At 44.6% G+C, this 17710-nt stretch overlaps 1 protein-coding gene across 2 annotated transcripts in view; it reads left to right on the top strand.

Moving 5' to 3' along the window:
- Nucleotides 1-17494, top strand: part of LOC137304060 (annexin A11-like) — a 62977-nt gene extending 45483 nt beyond the window's left edge. For both annotated transcript variants that reach the window (XM_067972488.1, XM_067972489.1), the window contains 6 exons: nucleotides 626-682; nucleotides 4296-4389; nucleotides 5420-5515; nucleotides 10986-11044; nucleotides 12988-13110; nucleotides 16363-17494. In XM_067972488.1, coding sequence (XP_067828589.1) covers nucleotides 626-682; nucleotides 4296-4389; nucleotides 5420-5515; nucleotides 10986-11044; nucleotides 12988-13110; nucleotides 16363-16422 — 489 coding nt within the window. In that variant the 3' untranslated portion in view covers nucleotides 16423-17494. The remainder of the gene's footprint in view (nucleotides 1-625; nucleotides 683-4295; nucleotides 4390-5419; nucleotides 5516-10985; nucleotides 11045-12987; nucleotides 13111-16362) is intronic.
- Nucleotides 17495-17710: the final 216 nt, after the last annotated feature.

The raw sequence follows: 17710 nt of genomic DNA, 5'->3' as shown, positions 1-17710 counted from the left end.
TCATCACCTACGGAAAAATATCTCGAAGAGGGGAGAAAAACAATGGACACCGAGCAGGAGTGGGTTCAAGCCACAGTTAAAGAGAAGGGTTGAGTTATGAGGAGAAAAAAATTGAGTTATACAGAGAAAAGAGTGTGAGGAAACTTCTGAATAAGAGAGGGAGGTGGCAAGGTGGGCATCATTACTGATAGTGAGGTGGAGGGAACAGGAGAACAAACCTTGGAACTGTATTGTAATTATTCTCATAGGACACCATCTTTTAAAATTTCAGGTATAAAAATGCTTACATAAAACCCATCAAATATTATTCTGAAGAAGAAAAATGTTAATATTTCACCAAATATCAATCGCCTCCCCGTAGAGAGGTTTATTTCTAAACTTTGATTTGAAACTCAACAAGTTGTGTTCAGTGAGCCCCCTTGACTTACTGCTGTATGAAGCAACTGGCTGCCTGCATTCGCTGGGTGACTCTTTTCCACCAAAGGGTTAATGGAACCCTTGTTGGAAGCCAAAATGGCGGGTGGAAGTAAAGCTCTAACTGGACCTGACTGTTCCGTGTTCACGAACGAAAGTGACCCTGTATTTTTTGGATAACTGTCGATTTCTGTTTCTTCCTGGTCTCCAGGGTAACCGAGATGAGAGCCAAAACGTGGATATAACATTGGTTAAAAAGGACGCTCAGGTGAGTAGCAAAATATACTGACCTTGCCAAAGTCCTAATTGCCATGATGGTACTGTTTTTAAGCATAATTTTGTAACCTGCAAGCCAGATATACAAGATAAATGTTGTAGAGACTGTTACTGCCCAGCAGTGTAAGCAGAAGAAAAAATATGCATTAATCATGCTCAAATCCATTGGGCTGCCATATGAATGCTTGCTCACTAAATAGCAAATGGACACATTTCTCAAGAGTCCTGAGAAACTGTTTGTGCTGCTGGATTTGGAGTTTTAAAAAAACTTGTGATTTTAATATCGAGACTGAAGAGACAGTGAATCATTAGCAAAGCAAAGTTTGGCAATCTCCATCCAGTCCGTAGCGGACGCAGTACAAAATTATCAATAATTTATCACTAATTGGCAGTCTCGCTCAGATGCCATGAAGGCGAGTGTGGGAAATAAAGGTCACAGTGGGGTGGGGGGCTGCTTAGAACGGTGCTATTCTGAATTTAATATTAAGTGACATTGTTCAGATAGTGTAAATGAGGCTTTACGCTGCAATAATCTGAACCGTACATGATCTGGGAGTGCTGGATACATTGTTTATTCCCAACACTTCCTCAGCTTAGTGAAAACAAATAAAGTGAACCACAAAAAGGAGATAAAGGTCAAATTGTTTTTTTTGTCCCCTCTCGTGCAGAGAAGCTGGTTTGTAGGATTTACTGAGATTGACAACATGAGAGAAATGAATTGGCACTTGTGGATTGAGATCTTCTCAGTAACAATCTTGTCATTTCATCGTTTGTTAATGCGACAGCCTCTGGTCAGCAGAACTCAGTAACTACAAGTGACCTTAGGGTTGATTTGTAGCAGTTTGACTATTTGGCCTTAAAGGGACTAGCCATCTTAAGCACACTTCCAGCTTAGCAGTAGAATAATGCTTCCTATTCTCGATGGTTTGGTGCTCTCGTCATATCAACATATCCTCAAATTTACCACGAGCAACTCCAGGGTGATTTGCACATGTGCCGATATGATGTTTCATATATAATAAGATTTGAGAGCACCCAAAAGATGATGCACTTCTAAGTATCGCAGTATTAAAAACAAACGGCAGAAATCAATTACAGGTTAATTGCTGACGTTGAGGGAAGCCTGCAGATTGGCCTGGCCTCACTAACAGCAACTGAACTCTAATTAGACTTTGTGGCCTTAACTTGGCCTGTCTCTTTAACACGAGTCCGTCTTTGCAGCAGAAGAATATCTTGTGTGTTCTGTGATAGAACACTGATCGTGTTGCAAAACAGCAGATCCTCTGACATCACCGCGAGCAATGATGGGAGATCAGCTCGCAATATTTTAAGCAGATTGAAGGCAAAAACATTTTAAATTCTAAGTTAATTATCTTTGAATGTGGAAAGTCCCAGCTGGCAGACCGGCATAAAGGCCTTGTTTATCAGAAACTACTTTGCATTTTTCAAATAGAAACCGTTTCAGAGCAACGACAAGGGATATAAAAGCTTATCAGAAACACTGCCAAGAATATTATGTATGTTTTTTTGGCAGCCACCACTGTATGTTTTACTGTGTTGGTAATAGCTGCGTCTTCAACTCCATTCTAAGACTGGCTCATTTGATTGCTATGGAGAAGGTCTCTTTGGCCTTAATAATGTCTGTATATTTAAAGACTTTTGAGCGCTGTATAGTGTTCATAAAAATGTTCTAGGCCTCTGCAGTCAAAATGAGAACCCAACTGTGCAGCCTGCTTTCTGGAGAGACTGACTAACCTCTAGGGCCAAAACAAGCCTTGAAACAGGAAGTGTGGCAGAGACTCGAGTCAAACACTCCCATTCTAAGAATGTGGCCAGGGCTTCAGATCCAAGTTGTAATGCACAAAACCCAACACAGATGTGCATGAGTTTATTCCATCCCCAGCTTTTGTTCTGTGGGGAGGGCGGGGAGGAGATGAAAGGCATTTCCAGAAACTACAGCCATACTTCATAGGCCTGGCGAAAAGAAACACTTTTTTTTAAACCAGAAGGGCTTCATTGGCATTCTATTGAGCAGAATCCCCTGGTTAAATGTAGTGTTGATCCTAATGCAGTCTCACTAAATGTGAATAAAACCACACCCCAACAATTGGAGAAGATCCAGATGGCTGGTGTTTTTTTTTTCTTGGCAGTAGGATTGAATGCTTTCATTAATCAACGCATAATTTGAAGAATACTCCAAGCTGCACTTTAAATTTTAATAAATAAGTCTTATTTATGTCCACGTTTTGGCGAAAGTGTTTTACATCATAAGATAAGCAGTGGTGCCTTGCCACTTTTTTCCAGCTAATCCAGTGCGTAGGAAATAATTGCAAGTTGTTGGACCATCTTGTAATTTTGAGGGAGATAATTCAGGCACAAGATGATGACAAGTATCCCTGCCAGAAGCTTAGTGTCTTAGCACCTGATCACATCCCTCTTCCTAAGTGTCCACTTGTTCATTCTGATGATGTGCAACCTCAGTGAACTGCTCAACTCTGAGCTGAGATTCAAACCGAATCCATTGATTCATCCATGCCTTTGTCACCTCCAGGCTTGATATTTCCAGCACTCCCCTCACTGACCTCCCAAGCTCCACCATGTATAAACTCCGTCCCATCCAGGACTCCATTGTGCACTTCCTATCCCGCAAAAGTACTGCTCATCTAGCACCCCCACTTCCACTGGCTCCCTGGCCCCCAGTACATCGACTTCAAAACCCTCTTCCTCATCTACATATCCCTCCTCCAAGATCTTGCTGCTCCCCAACTCTGTAGCATCCTCCAGCATTACATCTCTCCAGATACCCTCTGCTCTGCTGTTCATCTCTCTCTTTCCCACCTTCCCCGGCTCTAGCATCATTAGGTGAGACCTCGTACTCAAACTCTCTCCCTAAACTCTTTATCTTGCTACATCTCTCTTTTCCCCTCTCCCACCCCCACCCCCCTCCCAACCTTCAAAAGCCTCCAAATACCTACCTCTTCCTGAAACCACCTTCTGTCCTGTAGAGTGCTTTGGGATACTTTGCCATGTTGATAATGTTATATATGCGTAAGTTGTTACACCTAGTGTAATCTTGACATAAGTGCCTGCAGTGGAAGACAGAACTATCGTAGCATTATTGATAACCCTTGTTGATTGAAATTGGAAAGTGCAGCTCAGAGTATTCCTTTAATAGAAAATCCAGATTATGATTGAACAAATCACTTATTGATCTCTGAATGTTTTGGATAGGCCTCAGAGTAGCTAACTGATCTGTAACAATAACTTTTTAATTCATTCTTGAGATTAATTTGTAGGCGTCACCGGCAAGGCCAGCATTTATTGCCCATCCTTAGTTGCCCTGAGTTTGATACAACTGGGCAGTGAAGAGTCAAGCACATTGGTGTGGGACTTGAGTTCTTTTTGGTGTCCGTCATAATGTCCCAGTAGTTGAGGTGGTTAAGAACAAAACACCCCAGTAAATGTTGGCAAAGTTAATAATGTGAAATGAAACTGAATTCAGACAACAAGGCCTGAAATGAATTGAATTCTACGGAGATTTGGACAGTGAGGTGGTTTTCCAGTGTGAAGGTCTGATTGATTGATTTTTCTTTTCTTGCCCTTAGGAGATGTATAATGCAGGAGAAGGGCGTATGGGAACAGACGAGTCAAAGTTTAATGCCATCTTGTGCGCAAGGAATAGATCCCACCTGAAAGCAGGTAATTGTGTCGTTCTGACTGGTGTCGTGAAAAATAACTTTCTGTGAAAACCTTAACTAAAATTGAGTGTCCTGAAATACCCTTCAGTAAACTCTCCTACTGCCCCATTCGCACATTAGATCGTAAAAATATTGGCATTGGTTATTCCACATTGTGGCTAGGTGAATTGCTGACTAGACGCAGCTGGCTTAGGTTTTGACTCAAGTACAGAGCCATCTCGAGTCAAGCTGTGTAATTTTATCACCAGTTATTGTCTGGACAGTGACTGAACCACCAGTATTCTTGTGTTGTAAGTAGCATAATTGAAATGCAGGCTGACTTCTTTGATTTAAAGAATCAGAGAGAATGGCTCATGATTCACTAAATCGAAACAAAATCACTTTACATCACGATTCTGTACTGGGTAAATGGACCATTTGATGGCCATGCAGAGAAGGTAAGTCCCAGATTGATCTTAGGTCCACACTGAGTTATCAAGTCTTGGCGGTGGAGGCTTAGTGTCATTGTTGGTCTGGGGGGGAAGAGAAAATTGTCTGTGAGGATAGGATCAGGCCTGTCGATACTCACAGATGAAGAATGGCCACTGTGAGATCCCAGTAGTTGATTAATACCAATGACACTGTACCCCATTATGGACCCTCACTTTCAGGAACGGCGGGGAGCAATACCTGAACAAGTGTGAGCTCTGATCAAAAAGGGTTGCCAGGCTATTTGAAAAGATGGGGCATCATCAGCCAAGGCCAATCCTGTAATTACTCGACCTCAACACACTTCCACTATGGTTGCCAGGCAGGACCGGGAACCCTGGATGGTTTCCACTTCCCTAACCTAGGGGTTATGACGCCAATTGTAGAGCACCTACCGCTGCCCCATCTGGTGTCTGCTAAATCAGCACAGTTTAGAGATTAAACCTGGAGCCTTCCTGACTGGTATGGCTCAGCTACTCTCTAGGAACCTTAAGCCAAGGTCCGCACTTAATAGATAGAATATTAAGACTTTTTGCAGCTGAAAGTTCTGTTTTATGTTTCAGTGTTTGAAGAGTATCGGCAGGTGTGTAAACACGACATTGAGAAGACCATCAGCCGGGAGATGTCTGGGAACCTGGAGAGGGGCATGCTGGCAGTAGGTGAGACATCCCCAGTCTAACTGTGATATCTCTCACCGTACCTGTCCTAGCTATTATAGTATTCCCTTGATATACTCTTGCAGGTTTAATCAACCTGAGTAGATAGAGAAGGAAGATCTTCACTAACGGGACGACGACAATAAGTTTAAGTTGGGAGGAGGGGGAAAAGGTTTATTTACAGAGTGTTCTGCATTGTTGAGATGGTTTCTCCTAAAACCTAAAGCAAAAACAAATGTTGCACTGATGCACGGAAAGTGTGACAGTCACGTTGATGGAGTGAGATGGAACCCACAATTGATCCTACAGGGCTTTCTGAGTGCAACCGTTAATTGTGCCACAGTTGTGTAAGAACTTGAAGGAAGACAGAACTTGCATTTATATAATTCGTTCCATGTCTGCAAGATGTCCCAAGGCTCTTCATGGCCAAGGAGTTACTTCTGAAAGGTCAACTGTTGTTACGTAGGCAAATATGGCAGCCAATATGCACGCAGCAAGGCCCCACAAACAAGAATAAGATAAATGACTCTGGTGATAAATGTTGGCCAAGACACCGGGACAACTGCCCTGCTCCTCTTCATATCGTGACATAGGAATCTTTTACATCACTTTGAAGAGGCAGACGGGGCCTCAGTTTTAACATCTCCTCTGAAAGACAGCACCTCTGATAATGCAGCACTCCCTCAGTACTGTACTGAAGTGTCAGCCCAGGTGATGTGCTCAAGTCGTGGAGTGTAGCTTGAACCCACAACCTACTGATTCAGAGCCGAGAGTGCTACCAACTGAGCCAAGCTGGCACTTGTTGAAACACAGCCAGAATTTTTCATTGGTTTCATAGAGAGACCCTGTTGAAAGTACGAGGGGTCGTGGGTTCTATTTTTGAGACTGGTAGCAAGGTCTCCACGGTCCCATTTTGGAATGGAGAGTATGGACAGCACCATTTTGTCTGGAACTAGGTGAACAGAGCTGCTCTTCGCAATCACTCTGTTCTGGAATTGTGGCGTAGATAAAGAAAGGGAAAGTTATCCAGGGGAATCAGAGCCGTGAGTTGAAATGTTATAAAATGATGTGCACGTAATGCTTTTCCTCATGTGTTTCCCCCCCCTGATGCTTTCTGGATTCTCAGTTCGTGGGTTAGTACAGTGAAGTTTGGTCTTTCTAATTGTCTGTGCGTGTGTACTTTGTGTGTATATCTGCAATAGGCAGATTTAAAGCGGCTTTCCCCTCGAGAAAGAGTATTTGGCAAATACAACACGGTGAGAGTAATTTATGGTTGAAATGTTGTGGGCAGCGTGCACCCACGTTTCTGGTTTGTCCTGCTCCCTGCCGCCAGGATAGAATCATAGAATTACCCCTCTCTTTCCCTCCCGCCTGGTGCAGTAGCCTAGATTGCATAGACTTGCAGCACCTGTGGGAAGTGGTGTCATGATAAAGACAGCTCCTCTTCCCTCCTCCTCCTCTCCTGACAGCAGATGGTTTACCAAATGCTTTCTCATGAATACCACACCGTTCGGGATTCCCCTTTTTAAATGGGTGCATTGGTTTTTTTTTGATCTCACTCGATGCTGCTTCTCTTTCATTGTTGTGAAGTGGTCTGCATGCTGTTCCTGTGACCAGTTTACACCCTCAGAACTGCATGCGTTTTACATTCCGAATCATTGCACTGCAGGTCGCCCGAGTTCTCGTTCTACAATGAATTTTACTATTTCCATGAGGGGATTCTTAATCGGTTGCCTGAGTCAGCAATCTATTGCAAACCTAAAGATTGTTGTCTGTGATATGTTTGTACGAATGCTCAATGCACTCATATCTCTTTTTTAACGGAGGCAGTCAAAATGGGTTAGTCCCTCCATTACGATAGGAGGGAGTGGAATTTTATACGAGCCTGCTCGTGAGATCACCTTGCCAACAGTAAATTTCCAGCTCCAGTCTCTCTACTAGGGTAAGAAAGAAAGACTTGCACTTACATAGTGCCTTTCATGACCTCAGGATGTCCCAAACACTTCACAGCCAATTAAGTACTTTTTGAAGTGTAGTCACTGTTGTAATGTAGGAAACGCGGCAACCAATTTGCGCACAGCAAGCTCCCACAACATGATAATGACCAGATAATTTTTTTTTAGTGATGTTGGTTGAAGGATAAATATTGGCCAGCACACCGGGGAGAACTCCCCTACTCTTCTTTGAAATAGTGCCATGGGATCTTTTACGTCCACCTGAGCCAGCAGACGGGACCCCAGTTTAACGCCTCATCCGAAAGACTGTAATGCACTGGAGTGTCAGCCTGGATTTTGTGCACAAGTCTCTGGAGTGGGGTTCGAACCCACGACCACCTGACTCCAGAGGGCGAAGAGTGCTACCCACTGAGCCACGGCTGACACCGTTCTGAGGTTTGGGACGTAGGTTCAGACGATGCGCCCAAGTATCACCATATCTTGACACGGGTGAAAGGAAGCCAGTGATGATTGAGATGTTATGTCAGTGTTCCGCAGGGGGTCTGTGCTCACCCAGCTATGCTCGCGAGTCTTCCTCACGCTTGACTTGCTGTGCCAGCTCATGGCGGTGGGCTGCCTTTATCTCTGGAGGAAGTGGGCAGGCCGTACATCAGTGGAACTCGCTGTCACGTGGACTGGTTGAAGCTGGTAGATTGACACGTTCAAAGGGGAGGCTGGATGAGAGAGAAGGGAATAGAAGGGGCATGGTGGGAAGAGGTAATTGGAGTGGGAAGAGGCTCGTGTGGAATATAAAGGCCGAATGGCCTGTTCCTCTGCAATAGATTCCATGTAGCCACTGCAGCAAGCTGCAACTGGAGGAGCACAGAGCAAAACTCATTAGATGGGATAATGAAGTTGTCTGTGGTTCTGGTTTCTCCAGAACTTTCAGAAATGTGATTCTTCTCATAAATAGTGGTTTTGCTCTGTTCCATTCCCCTCCCTTTTAGTATGGAGTGTTCTGCACAAGCAAGCTGCTCCATCTAATGGCTCACCCTAAAACTGCAGTATTTTCTGATGGACTGGGGTGGACAAATGTACGGAGTCGTACAACACCAGGTTCTCTGACTTTTATATGCGGTGCCTTTATGGAACCCTTCACTCACCTGACGAAGGAGCAACGCTCCGAAAGCTCGTGATTTCAAATAAAGCTGTTGGACTATAACCTGGTGTTGTACGACTCCGTATTTTCTGTCGGTAGAGGTAACAATTGAGTGTCTGGCTGCCATCGGCAACAATCCCAATACTATCTGATCAACATACAGCTGCTTCACTGTCTGGTATTAAGATACATGAAACTCCAAATGTCTTATTCTAGATTATTCTTGGCCTCTCTTTTTTAACTACTTCTATTTCCTCTGCCCCACCCCTCTGAGATCTTCATAAAAGAAAGACCTTTCATTTCTATAGCGCCTTTCACGACCTCAGGACGTCCCAAAGCGTTTTACAGCCAATTAAGTACTTTTTTTTGAAGTGTAGTCATTGTTGTAATGTAGGAAACATGGCAGCCAATTTGCGCACAGCAAGCTCCCACAAACAGCAATGTGATAATGACCAGATAATCTGTTTTAGCGATGTTGGTTGAGGGATAAATATTGGCCAGGACACCGGGGAGAATTCCCCTGCTCGTCCTCGAAATAGTGCCGTGGATCTTTTACGTCCACCTGAGGGGGCAGACGGGGCCTCGATTTAACCTCCCATCCGAAAGGCAGTGCAGCACTCCCTCGTTGTTGCATCTTTCTTAAGAACATAAGAAATAGGAGCAGGAGTAGGACATTCAGCCCCTCAAGCCTGCTCCGCCATTCAATAAGATCATGGCTGATCTTTGGCCTCAACTCCACTTTCCCGCCCTATCCCCATATCCCTTGATTTCGAGCTGAAAGGACAGAGTTGAGGCCTGATTCAGGCTTCTACCAATATTGCTCTGCCACCGGCTATTGGGAGGTCCAGGATTTCTCTTCATTTCTGTGCCCTGTTTAGAATTATCTGCTGCTTCTGAGGGATGCGTCTGCTGGAAAAGGGCCGATTGTCATTTTGAGCTAGGACAGAGTAAAACATTTCCATTTGAAGAGAACATTCCTGTCAATGACTGTATTCCACTGACTCTCTCGAACCAGTGAACAGCATAGTGGGTTTCCTGGAACTTTTGAGAGTGAGTGTAAAAATATCCAGATCACAAATGGTGAACTTAAAAATTTTCAAATTAATACAAACACAAACCCGTAGTATTTTTCGTAAAGGATGGTATTGCTGAGGGTAAGTCATTATTGCTTAACATTTAAAGAGAAACGTCCAGGATCATGAATTTAATTCCACCTTCCCTCCCCACACCAGCAACAGTGACAAAAGGATTTACATTCCTGCATTCCTGTGTCATAAACTTCAGATTGCAACTAGTAAGATTGTTCTGTAATCCTGTGGTACGATGCTGGCCTTCGATCATCACAGCTGCTGGAGCTTAAGTCTGTAAACTCAGACTGAGGAAGACAGAACGTTGTGTTCTTGCACAGGGTAGTGGTTACATAATGAGTTGTCTACTCGTGTATCACTTTTAATGTAGCAAATACCCCAGGGCACGTCAGTAGATGGGGGTTGGACTCCAGCAAGATTAAGGAGAAGAATGAAGGGGAGGTGGCTGAAGGCACAGCTGAAAAAGAGGCTTTTGAAGCTGGGACGAGATGTCGCAAATCCTAGGGGGTTTGTAAGAGAAATGTCAGGGTAGGGGACAGGATGGCTGTAGGCTCTGCCACTGATGACGGAACAGAGAAGGGTGGGGAACGTGTGCAGTAGATCAGAGTCGAAGAGCTGAGGGTGCAGAGATGGGGTGGAGTGAGGCTGTGAGGGGACTTGTAAATGAGGACAAGGATTTCTGTGTGAGGAGCCCTGTAATGGTCTGTTTGAAGGAACAGCCCAGGTCCTATGCTAATCTCAACAAAAAGGGGCACTCCAGGTTTACCATGTTTAGCATCGAGAGCTCTTGTGCATGGTTAAGACTGGGAACAGGCTGTGCAAGTGATCATGGGGTGAATACTTGCATCTCATGGTGCAATACTGCAATGTGCTGCAGGCTTTCTGTACTCAAACACCAGCTGAACCCCCTCAGCCCCAACCGATGTTTCTCTTCCCTCAAAAAGTATTGGTGGAGCTCATCAGCATATGTTGATGTTTTCAGGAATTCTCCACTCCCTCCCCAGAGTCGCCCCTCGACATCTTCTCCACGTTCTACTATTGTTTTAGTCTATACTTCTTGTAGAGATATGCTGATGTATAACGATGTCTGTCAATGGCCAGAGTTACAAGAGATGCATTAAGTCCTGGTTGCAACTGAGCTATATCCTCTGTTTCTAATTTGAATTTTGTGTGTGTGTGTGTGTGTGTGTGTGTGTGTGTTTGTTTTTATATCTATATTTTTACATATATATAATAGTAGTATAATTTATATCCTGGCAATGACTAATATGTAACTAATGTTCACTTCACAGTGAAATGTCTGAGAAATACTCCAGGCTTCTTTGCTGAGAGGCTCTACAAATCCATGAAGGTAAAGCCTAATGGCTGTCATTGTTTATTTTGTTTGGTTGGATGGGGTACAGTTCATACTCTATCCCTACTCATTAGACCCCCTCCCAGCACTGACATTCCCGATCCTCACCGCTAATCTATTTGCAGTATTAGGATACAGCGGTACCTTCAACCATTCGCTGTTTTAAAAGAAATATACATGACTGAGCTTTCCTCTGCTTTTGTTGTGCAGTTTTCTTCATTGTTCTGCTGATTGAAGGTTAATATGGCCGGGGTTTGACATGGTAAATAGAACCAATTGTCCAGGCCTGTTTTAATGATGGCACATACTCTATTCAAACGATGGGCTAATGGAGCAGCCGATTGCTGCTGTATCCCTCTGTACATGAATCCCAATACGGTCAGCGCTCAAACCTGGTGAGGCCATTGATGGGTAGTGCAGAGTGGAAACTGGCTGCTTCCCTATAGGGAAGGACGGAGGGAAAATCAAGTTTCTCTTTTCTTGCATAACTCCAATTCTGGCCCCTTGCACACCCCCAATTTTCATCGCTCCACCGTTGGCGGCCGTGCCTTCAGCTGCCTAGGCCCTAATCTCTAGAATTCCCTCCCTAAACCTCTCAGCCCCTCTCCTCCTTTAAGACACTCCTTAAAACCTCCCTCTTTGACCAAGTTTCTGGTCACCTGACCTCATATCTCCTTATGTGGCTCGGTGTCACATTTTGTTTGATAACGCTCCTGGGAAGCGCCTTGGGACGTTTTACTACGTCAAAAGCGCTGTATAAATGTAAGTATTTTTTTCAACATCTCTCTGGCTCCTCAGTGGCATCTGACTAGATTGGGCAGCTTGTTACTGTCGCTCCATGTCAGACAGTTGATTGTCCTTTTGAGGTTTAACCTTGTTATTTAAATATGGATTTTGCAGAGATGGAGGAGGTTCATTTGCCTATTTTAAATAAACCAATAAGGGGTCATGCTGGTTTGCACCAGTGTCACTAACAGAAAGGCAACTGCACGACTGCCTCCTGAAACACAGCGGGCACCCCTAATATAGTTAAACGCAATATCTAACTGAACTAAAATAAACTCCGAATTTAAATCATCGTGTTATGATTGGTGTCAATAAGACACTCGATGCCTTGTGGTGCTCACTGGTCGCAGAAGGCACCAAATGTCCGACATGCGTCTCTGAGGTGACACGCAAAAGAGAGACAGGCAGCCGGACTGACCCTCCCCGCGAACCCCCCTCATCCTGGACTTGTGAAGGGCTGTCTTCGCCAGGCCCAGGAGCAGACCCGAGAGAAGTTCCTCTGACTTGCCCAACCCTCCCACCCCTGCTAGCTGGTTGAAAAGGAGCCAGAACAAACAGTTGGGAGGTTAAGGAAGGAAGGGAAGGAGAGCTGGGCCGTGTTACCCCTCGACAACCTGCATTGACTTCACACCAAGCCAGTTTTGTAGAGGAAGGTTCCCATGACAATGGGGCCAACTTTCACTCCCGGTAGACTGGTGATTGTGGATTGGCTGTCCGTTATACGCCCAGCATGATTTTCAGTTTCATTGAGAAGTGTCACATCTACAACCACCAGATTTCCCCCCAAGCCCAAAGTAAAAAATTATCCTCAATGTGTTAAAATTTGCACAAGTTCTGTGAGAATATCAAGAAAAAGGGATTAATCCCTTTTGGGTCGAGGTATCAAAATTGTTTGTCGTGTGCTTTGGCAAGAAAACATGAACTGCGTTTAAAAGAGCCATCTATTGAGCAGCGCAGTCATGGGTGCCAAGACCTGCCCTGGCCAAGGCCATCCCATCATTCCAGCTGGAGGAAGGAGCTGGGCAGCGGGAAATGGAAGAACACCGAGTAACTGTGATGGGGCTTCGGCTGGCGTTCACATTTAAAATGACGTGATTAGGAAGGTTCTTGCATATCATGTGTTGAAGTGTCGATCTTCCCTCCTTTTCTTTTAGGGGTTGGGCACAGATGACAAAACCCTGATTCGCATCATGGTGTCTCGCTGCGAGGTTGACATGTTGGATATCAGGGCCGAGTTCAAGAGGATGTATGGAAAGTCGCTGTACTCGTTTATATCGGTAACTATCCCACTTCAAAACTTGTCATTAATACATGTCCCAAAACAGCAGATGAAAGAATTGAGCCAATGTCTCCAGCTCTAGTGTTCATTGTTCAAAGTTACTCAACGGTTGAACCATGAGGGACAAGAAAGTGGGTATTTTATAATTGACTTAGTGGATGTGAAACGAAACCAGGAGCAGGAATGTAATGCTTGATGGAAGTCATTTTTTGTTCTTGTTTCCTCTCATGAAAGTGTTGGCTACCTCACTGGCTCAGTTGGTCAATGCACTTACTTGGCGTGGCTTTGATCCACACAGACAGCAACCCCCGAGTTTCCATCCCCAGTCGGTGATGAGTTAGCCCCATGAGAGCTTACACCGTTGACCTCTAGATTAGGGAGAGGGAAAAGACAAACAAAACTGCCGGCGTTCTCAACTCTTGATCGCTGTCCGATGATCCCTGCTGGGAACGTCAGGTGAGGGAAGGATTAGCTGCGATGTTGAACAGCCAGCCGACTTACCATCGAGGCAGACACGTGAAGAATGGGCTCTTGGGTGAGGTGCTGTGGGGGGAGATATGCCTGTGGAACTAAAGCCCAGCAACATCCAGGGCTTTCATGAGGGGGGAAGAGAAGGCTGAGCGGTGAACTGATAGAGGTCGTTAAGATTGTGAAAGGGCTTGATAGGGTGGACGAACAAAAGATGCTTCCATTTCTGGGGGAGACCATAACTAGGGGCCATAAATATAGAATAGTCATTAATAAATCCAATAAGGAATTCAGGAGAAACTTCTTTACCCAGAGAGTGGTTAGTTACATAGTTACATAAAGTCTACAGCACAGAAACAGGCCATTTGGCCCAACTTGTGTGTGCTGGTGTTTATGCTCCACACGAGTCTCCTCCCACCCCTCATCTCGCCCTATCAGCATATCCTTCTATTCCTTTCTCCCTCATGTGCTTATCTCACTTCCTACTTAGAATGTGGAACTCACTACCAAAGGGAGTAGTTGAGGCGAATAGCATAGATGCATTTAAGGAGGAGCTAGATAAGGACATATTGGCCTTGGAGGAAATGCAGCGTAGGTTTACTAGAATGATACCCAGACTTCAAGGGTTAAGTTACGAGGAGAGATTACACAAATTGGGGTTGTATTCTCTGGAGTTTAGAATGTTAAGGGGTGATCTGATCGAAGTTTATAAGATATTAAGGGGAACAGATAGGGTGGATAGAGAGAAATTATTTCCGCTGGTTGGGGATTTTAGGAGTAGGGGGGCACAGTCTAAAAATTAGAGCCAGACCTTTCAGGAGCGAGATTAGAAAACATTTCTACACACAAAGGGTTGTAGAAGTTTGGAACTCTCTTCCGCAATTGATACTAGCTCAATTGCTAAATTTAAATGTGAGTTAGATAGCTTTTTAGCAACCAAAGGTATTAGGGGATATGGGCCAAAGGCAGGTATATGGAGTTAGATCACAGATCAGCCATGATCTTATCAAATGGCGGAGCAGGCACGTGGGGCTGAATGGCCTACTCCTGTTCCTATGTTCCTATAAACACATGAGGGAGAAAGGAAGAGAAGGTTAAGATGTAAGAATATGGTTTAAAACAAGAATACCGGCTCGCATAGCGCCAAACATCTTAGCAAGAGGGCGGATGCTAAAGGGGGGGGGGCGAAGTTCAGCATCTCTGTGGGTAGGATAACTTACAGAAACCCGAGAGGTCACTGAAAGAACGCTGAGGCATTAGAATGATAGAAACAACCAAATGGTTGCTAAGAAACCACATACCCTTAAGACCTGATAACAGTAAAAGGCTAAATAAACAGTAGACATGGGGCCATGCAAGGCTGCGAGTGAGTGGATCTACACTAACCACTATCAGATGTTTATGCAGCAGAGAGATAACGGATGAGGTCGCCACATTAACATGGTTCAGCACATCCAGCGTTGTTTGACGCGGAGTCAGCATGGGGGTGGGATAATTTACAACCGGGAGATAAGGACAGAAATGCTTACGTGCAGAACAACGCAAACAAATACTATAAATATAGGTCATGCTCCTTCCCAAAAGTTAGAGCTCTCGAGAGGACGGTTGGAAGTCCATTGCCCAGGCAACCCACGGAGATCAGATCTGATCAATTTTGAGTCCAGGGAGGCAAAACCAGGTTGTATTGATTGCCTTTCATTTAATGTAATCTGAAGACCGTTGTATTATAACTATAATACCGTTGTGAGTCAATCTATTAAAACTTGTTATTTTATAACCACTTGGGCTTGTATCACATGGCAGTTAGTGTTAAGGGATTAACAACCCTTTTGTAGCAACAGTAACTGGTAAACCCGCTAACATGTGCTGTTAGGGTTAGATGAAGAGGTAGGAGGACGTTTGTGTGGAACATAAACACTGGCATCGACCAGTTGGGCCGAATGGCCTGTACGTTCTTTGTAATTCTGTGAAACAAATATGGGAGCTTTATTGGGGAGTGTTGGCAGGCTGGTCTGTGTTATTGGGGGAGGTCGACCCCAATCATGAGCTCGTGCAGAGTCCACATGTGGCACTACCCCTTGGACAGCAATCAGCTGTGGGAACCCTGGCCTATCCTTGACTCGGGCACTGAGGCCAATTGTGCTTCCAGCAATGCCCCTGCTGAAATCTGCTAACTCAACAGAGACTGGGGGATCGAACCGGGGACTGTGCTGCTCTGGATAGCCCAGCTACTCGTTGGATTAACTCCGAGCCGTCCAATAAAAAGAAAACAGCAGTGATAAAACAGGGCAACCGCTTGTAACCCAGGCTCTGTGACACCTTAAATGTGCATGTAAGTGCAGACTTGGAAATATATCGGCCGTTCCTTCATCGTCGCTGGGTCAAATCCTGGAACTCCCTACCTAACAGCACTGTGGGAGAACCTTCACCGCACGGACTGCAGCGGTTCAAGAAGGTGGCTCACCACCACCTTCTCGAGGGCAATTACGGATGGGCAATAAATGCCGGCCTCGCCAGTGACGCCCACATCCCATGAACGAATTTTTAAAAATTTGAGGGGAAAAAATTTGCAGGGCTACGGGGAAAGGGCGGGGGAGTGGGACTAGCTGGATTGCTCTTGCATTGAGCCAGCGTGGACTCGATGGGCCGAATGGCCTCCTTCCGTGCTGTAACCTTTCTATGAATCTATTCTCGATGTGGTTTATTGTACTCTGTGGTAACACCATCCAATCTTTCCTTCTCATCAGCAGTTTTTTTTTGTGTGTGTTTCTTTTGTTGCCAGGACGACTCCTCTGGAGATTACAGGAAACTCCTGCTGCAGCTCTGTGGCTCAAATGACTGAGAAAGAAATAATTGGCTGAGGTGGCGGAGAGTTCGACGCAGGTTTTCCACAAGTTGCTCGATCCGTCATCGCGTGAAACCCCTCCTTGCCTTTCCTTTTATTGATATATTTTGTTTTGTATCGGCTTTTAAATGTAATCCATTTTATCAGCATATTCAAATTCAAGTATGTTTGTTTGGCTGAAGTTCATGAGAGTGCATTTCACTTTCCAGAACATTCTATGACTATCAGGACAGTTATCACCCCCCCACTCCCTTTGAGTTTCTAAATTAGCAAAATACTCTAGCTGTCACAAATCACAAGTGTGCAGTTGCCCCAAAGCAACTGATCTCAACTAATCGCCTTAAGGGAGATGGATGGTCTGTACTACTTGTATTTTTATCTTTTTTTTTTGTCTTTTTGTAAACCTGCGTGATGCTGCTGTTGCAGATTAAACTGGGTGCCCTAGCTGTGCCTTCTTGTTCAGAGGTTCTAATGTGACAGAGGGCAGGAAATTCCTAACCGTCTTCAATGAAAAGAGAATAACTTATGTCAAATGTGCAAGGATTTTTTTAAAAGCGGCATTGGATAGATGTTTGCCAAATTGGAACGTACACTGAGAACTTCAGGTCCTCCGTTCCATCGTCACCTTTTGTGATTGAGCCAAAGTGGCGATGGACCAGTTCTTAACAATTCAGGGTGAGGGGCATGTTGTCTGCCTAGAACCAAGAGTTTGTAGTACTGACATGTAGCTTATTCTTGCCTGAAGGATTTAAGTGCCAATGGAAATAATTTGCTTCACAAACCTACAGTTAAGGTTTGGCTTCCTGACTAAAGAATCCGCCAATGACCCCTCATCCTGCTGGGAATCGGCAGAACACAGCAGGAACGCCAGGGAAAGGAGGTAGTGAATTGGGTGTCTCGTAGTTAGCAGTGAGTTAAAAGTTACGCACTGTTGCTGGCTTAGCACAGTTTGTTATTGATGGTGAAGGTGGTCGAAAAGTGAGGGTCCATGGAATTAGGAGCAATATGTGATGTGCTAAAAATGTAAATGAATAATAAAAACAATAAATACTATGCAACCAATTTAGAACAGTGTTTGACCAAATCATTCCTCATTCATCTTAATATATAATGATTAATATGTGCACTTCTTTCGAAATGGAGGGGGTAACAATTTGCCTTGCCTCAGTAACCCTGAATTCAATGTGAACACAACCTCCATCAACTCCATACGTTAGGATACATGTGGCTGCTGGTGTAATTATACTTCGAGATTGTACCATGTGGGTCCCTTTCAGAACTTTGT

This window comes from Heptranchias perlo, chromosome 36 (genome assembly GCF_035084215.1).
Source record: "Heptranchias perlo isolate sHepPer1 chromosome 36, sHepPer1.hap1, whole genome shotgun sequence".
NCBI classification, from domain to species: Eukaryota; Metazoa; Chordata; class Chondrichthyes; order Hexanchiformes; family Hexanchidae; genus Heptranchias; species Heptranchias perlo.
The sequence above is the reverse complement of the archived record's forward strand: the minus strand, read 5'-3'. Positions and strand labels throughout refer to the sequence as shown.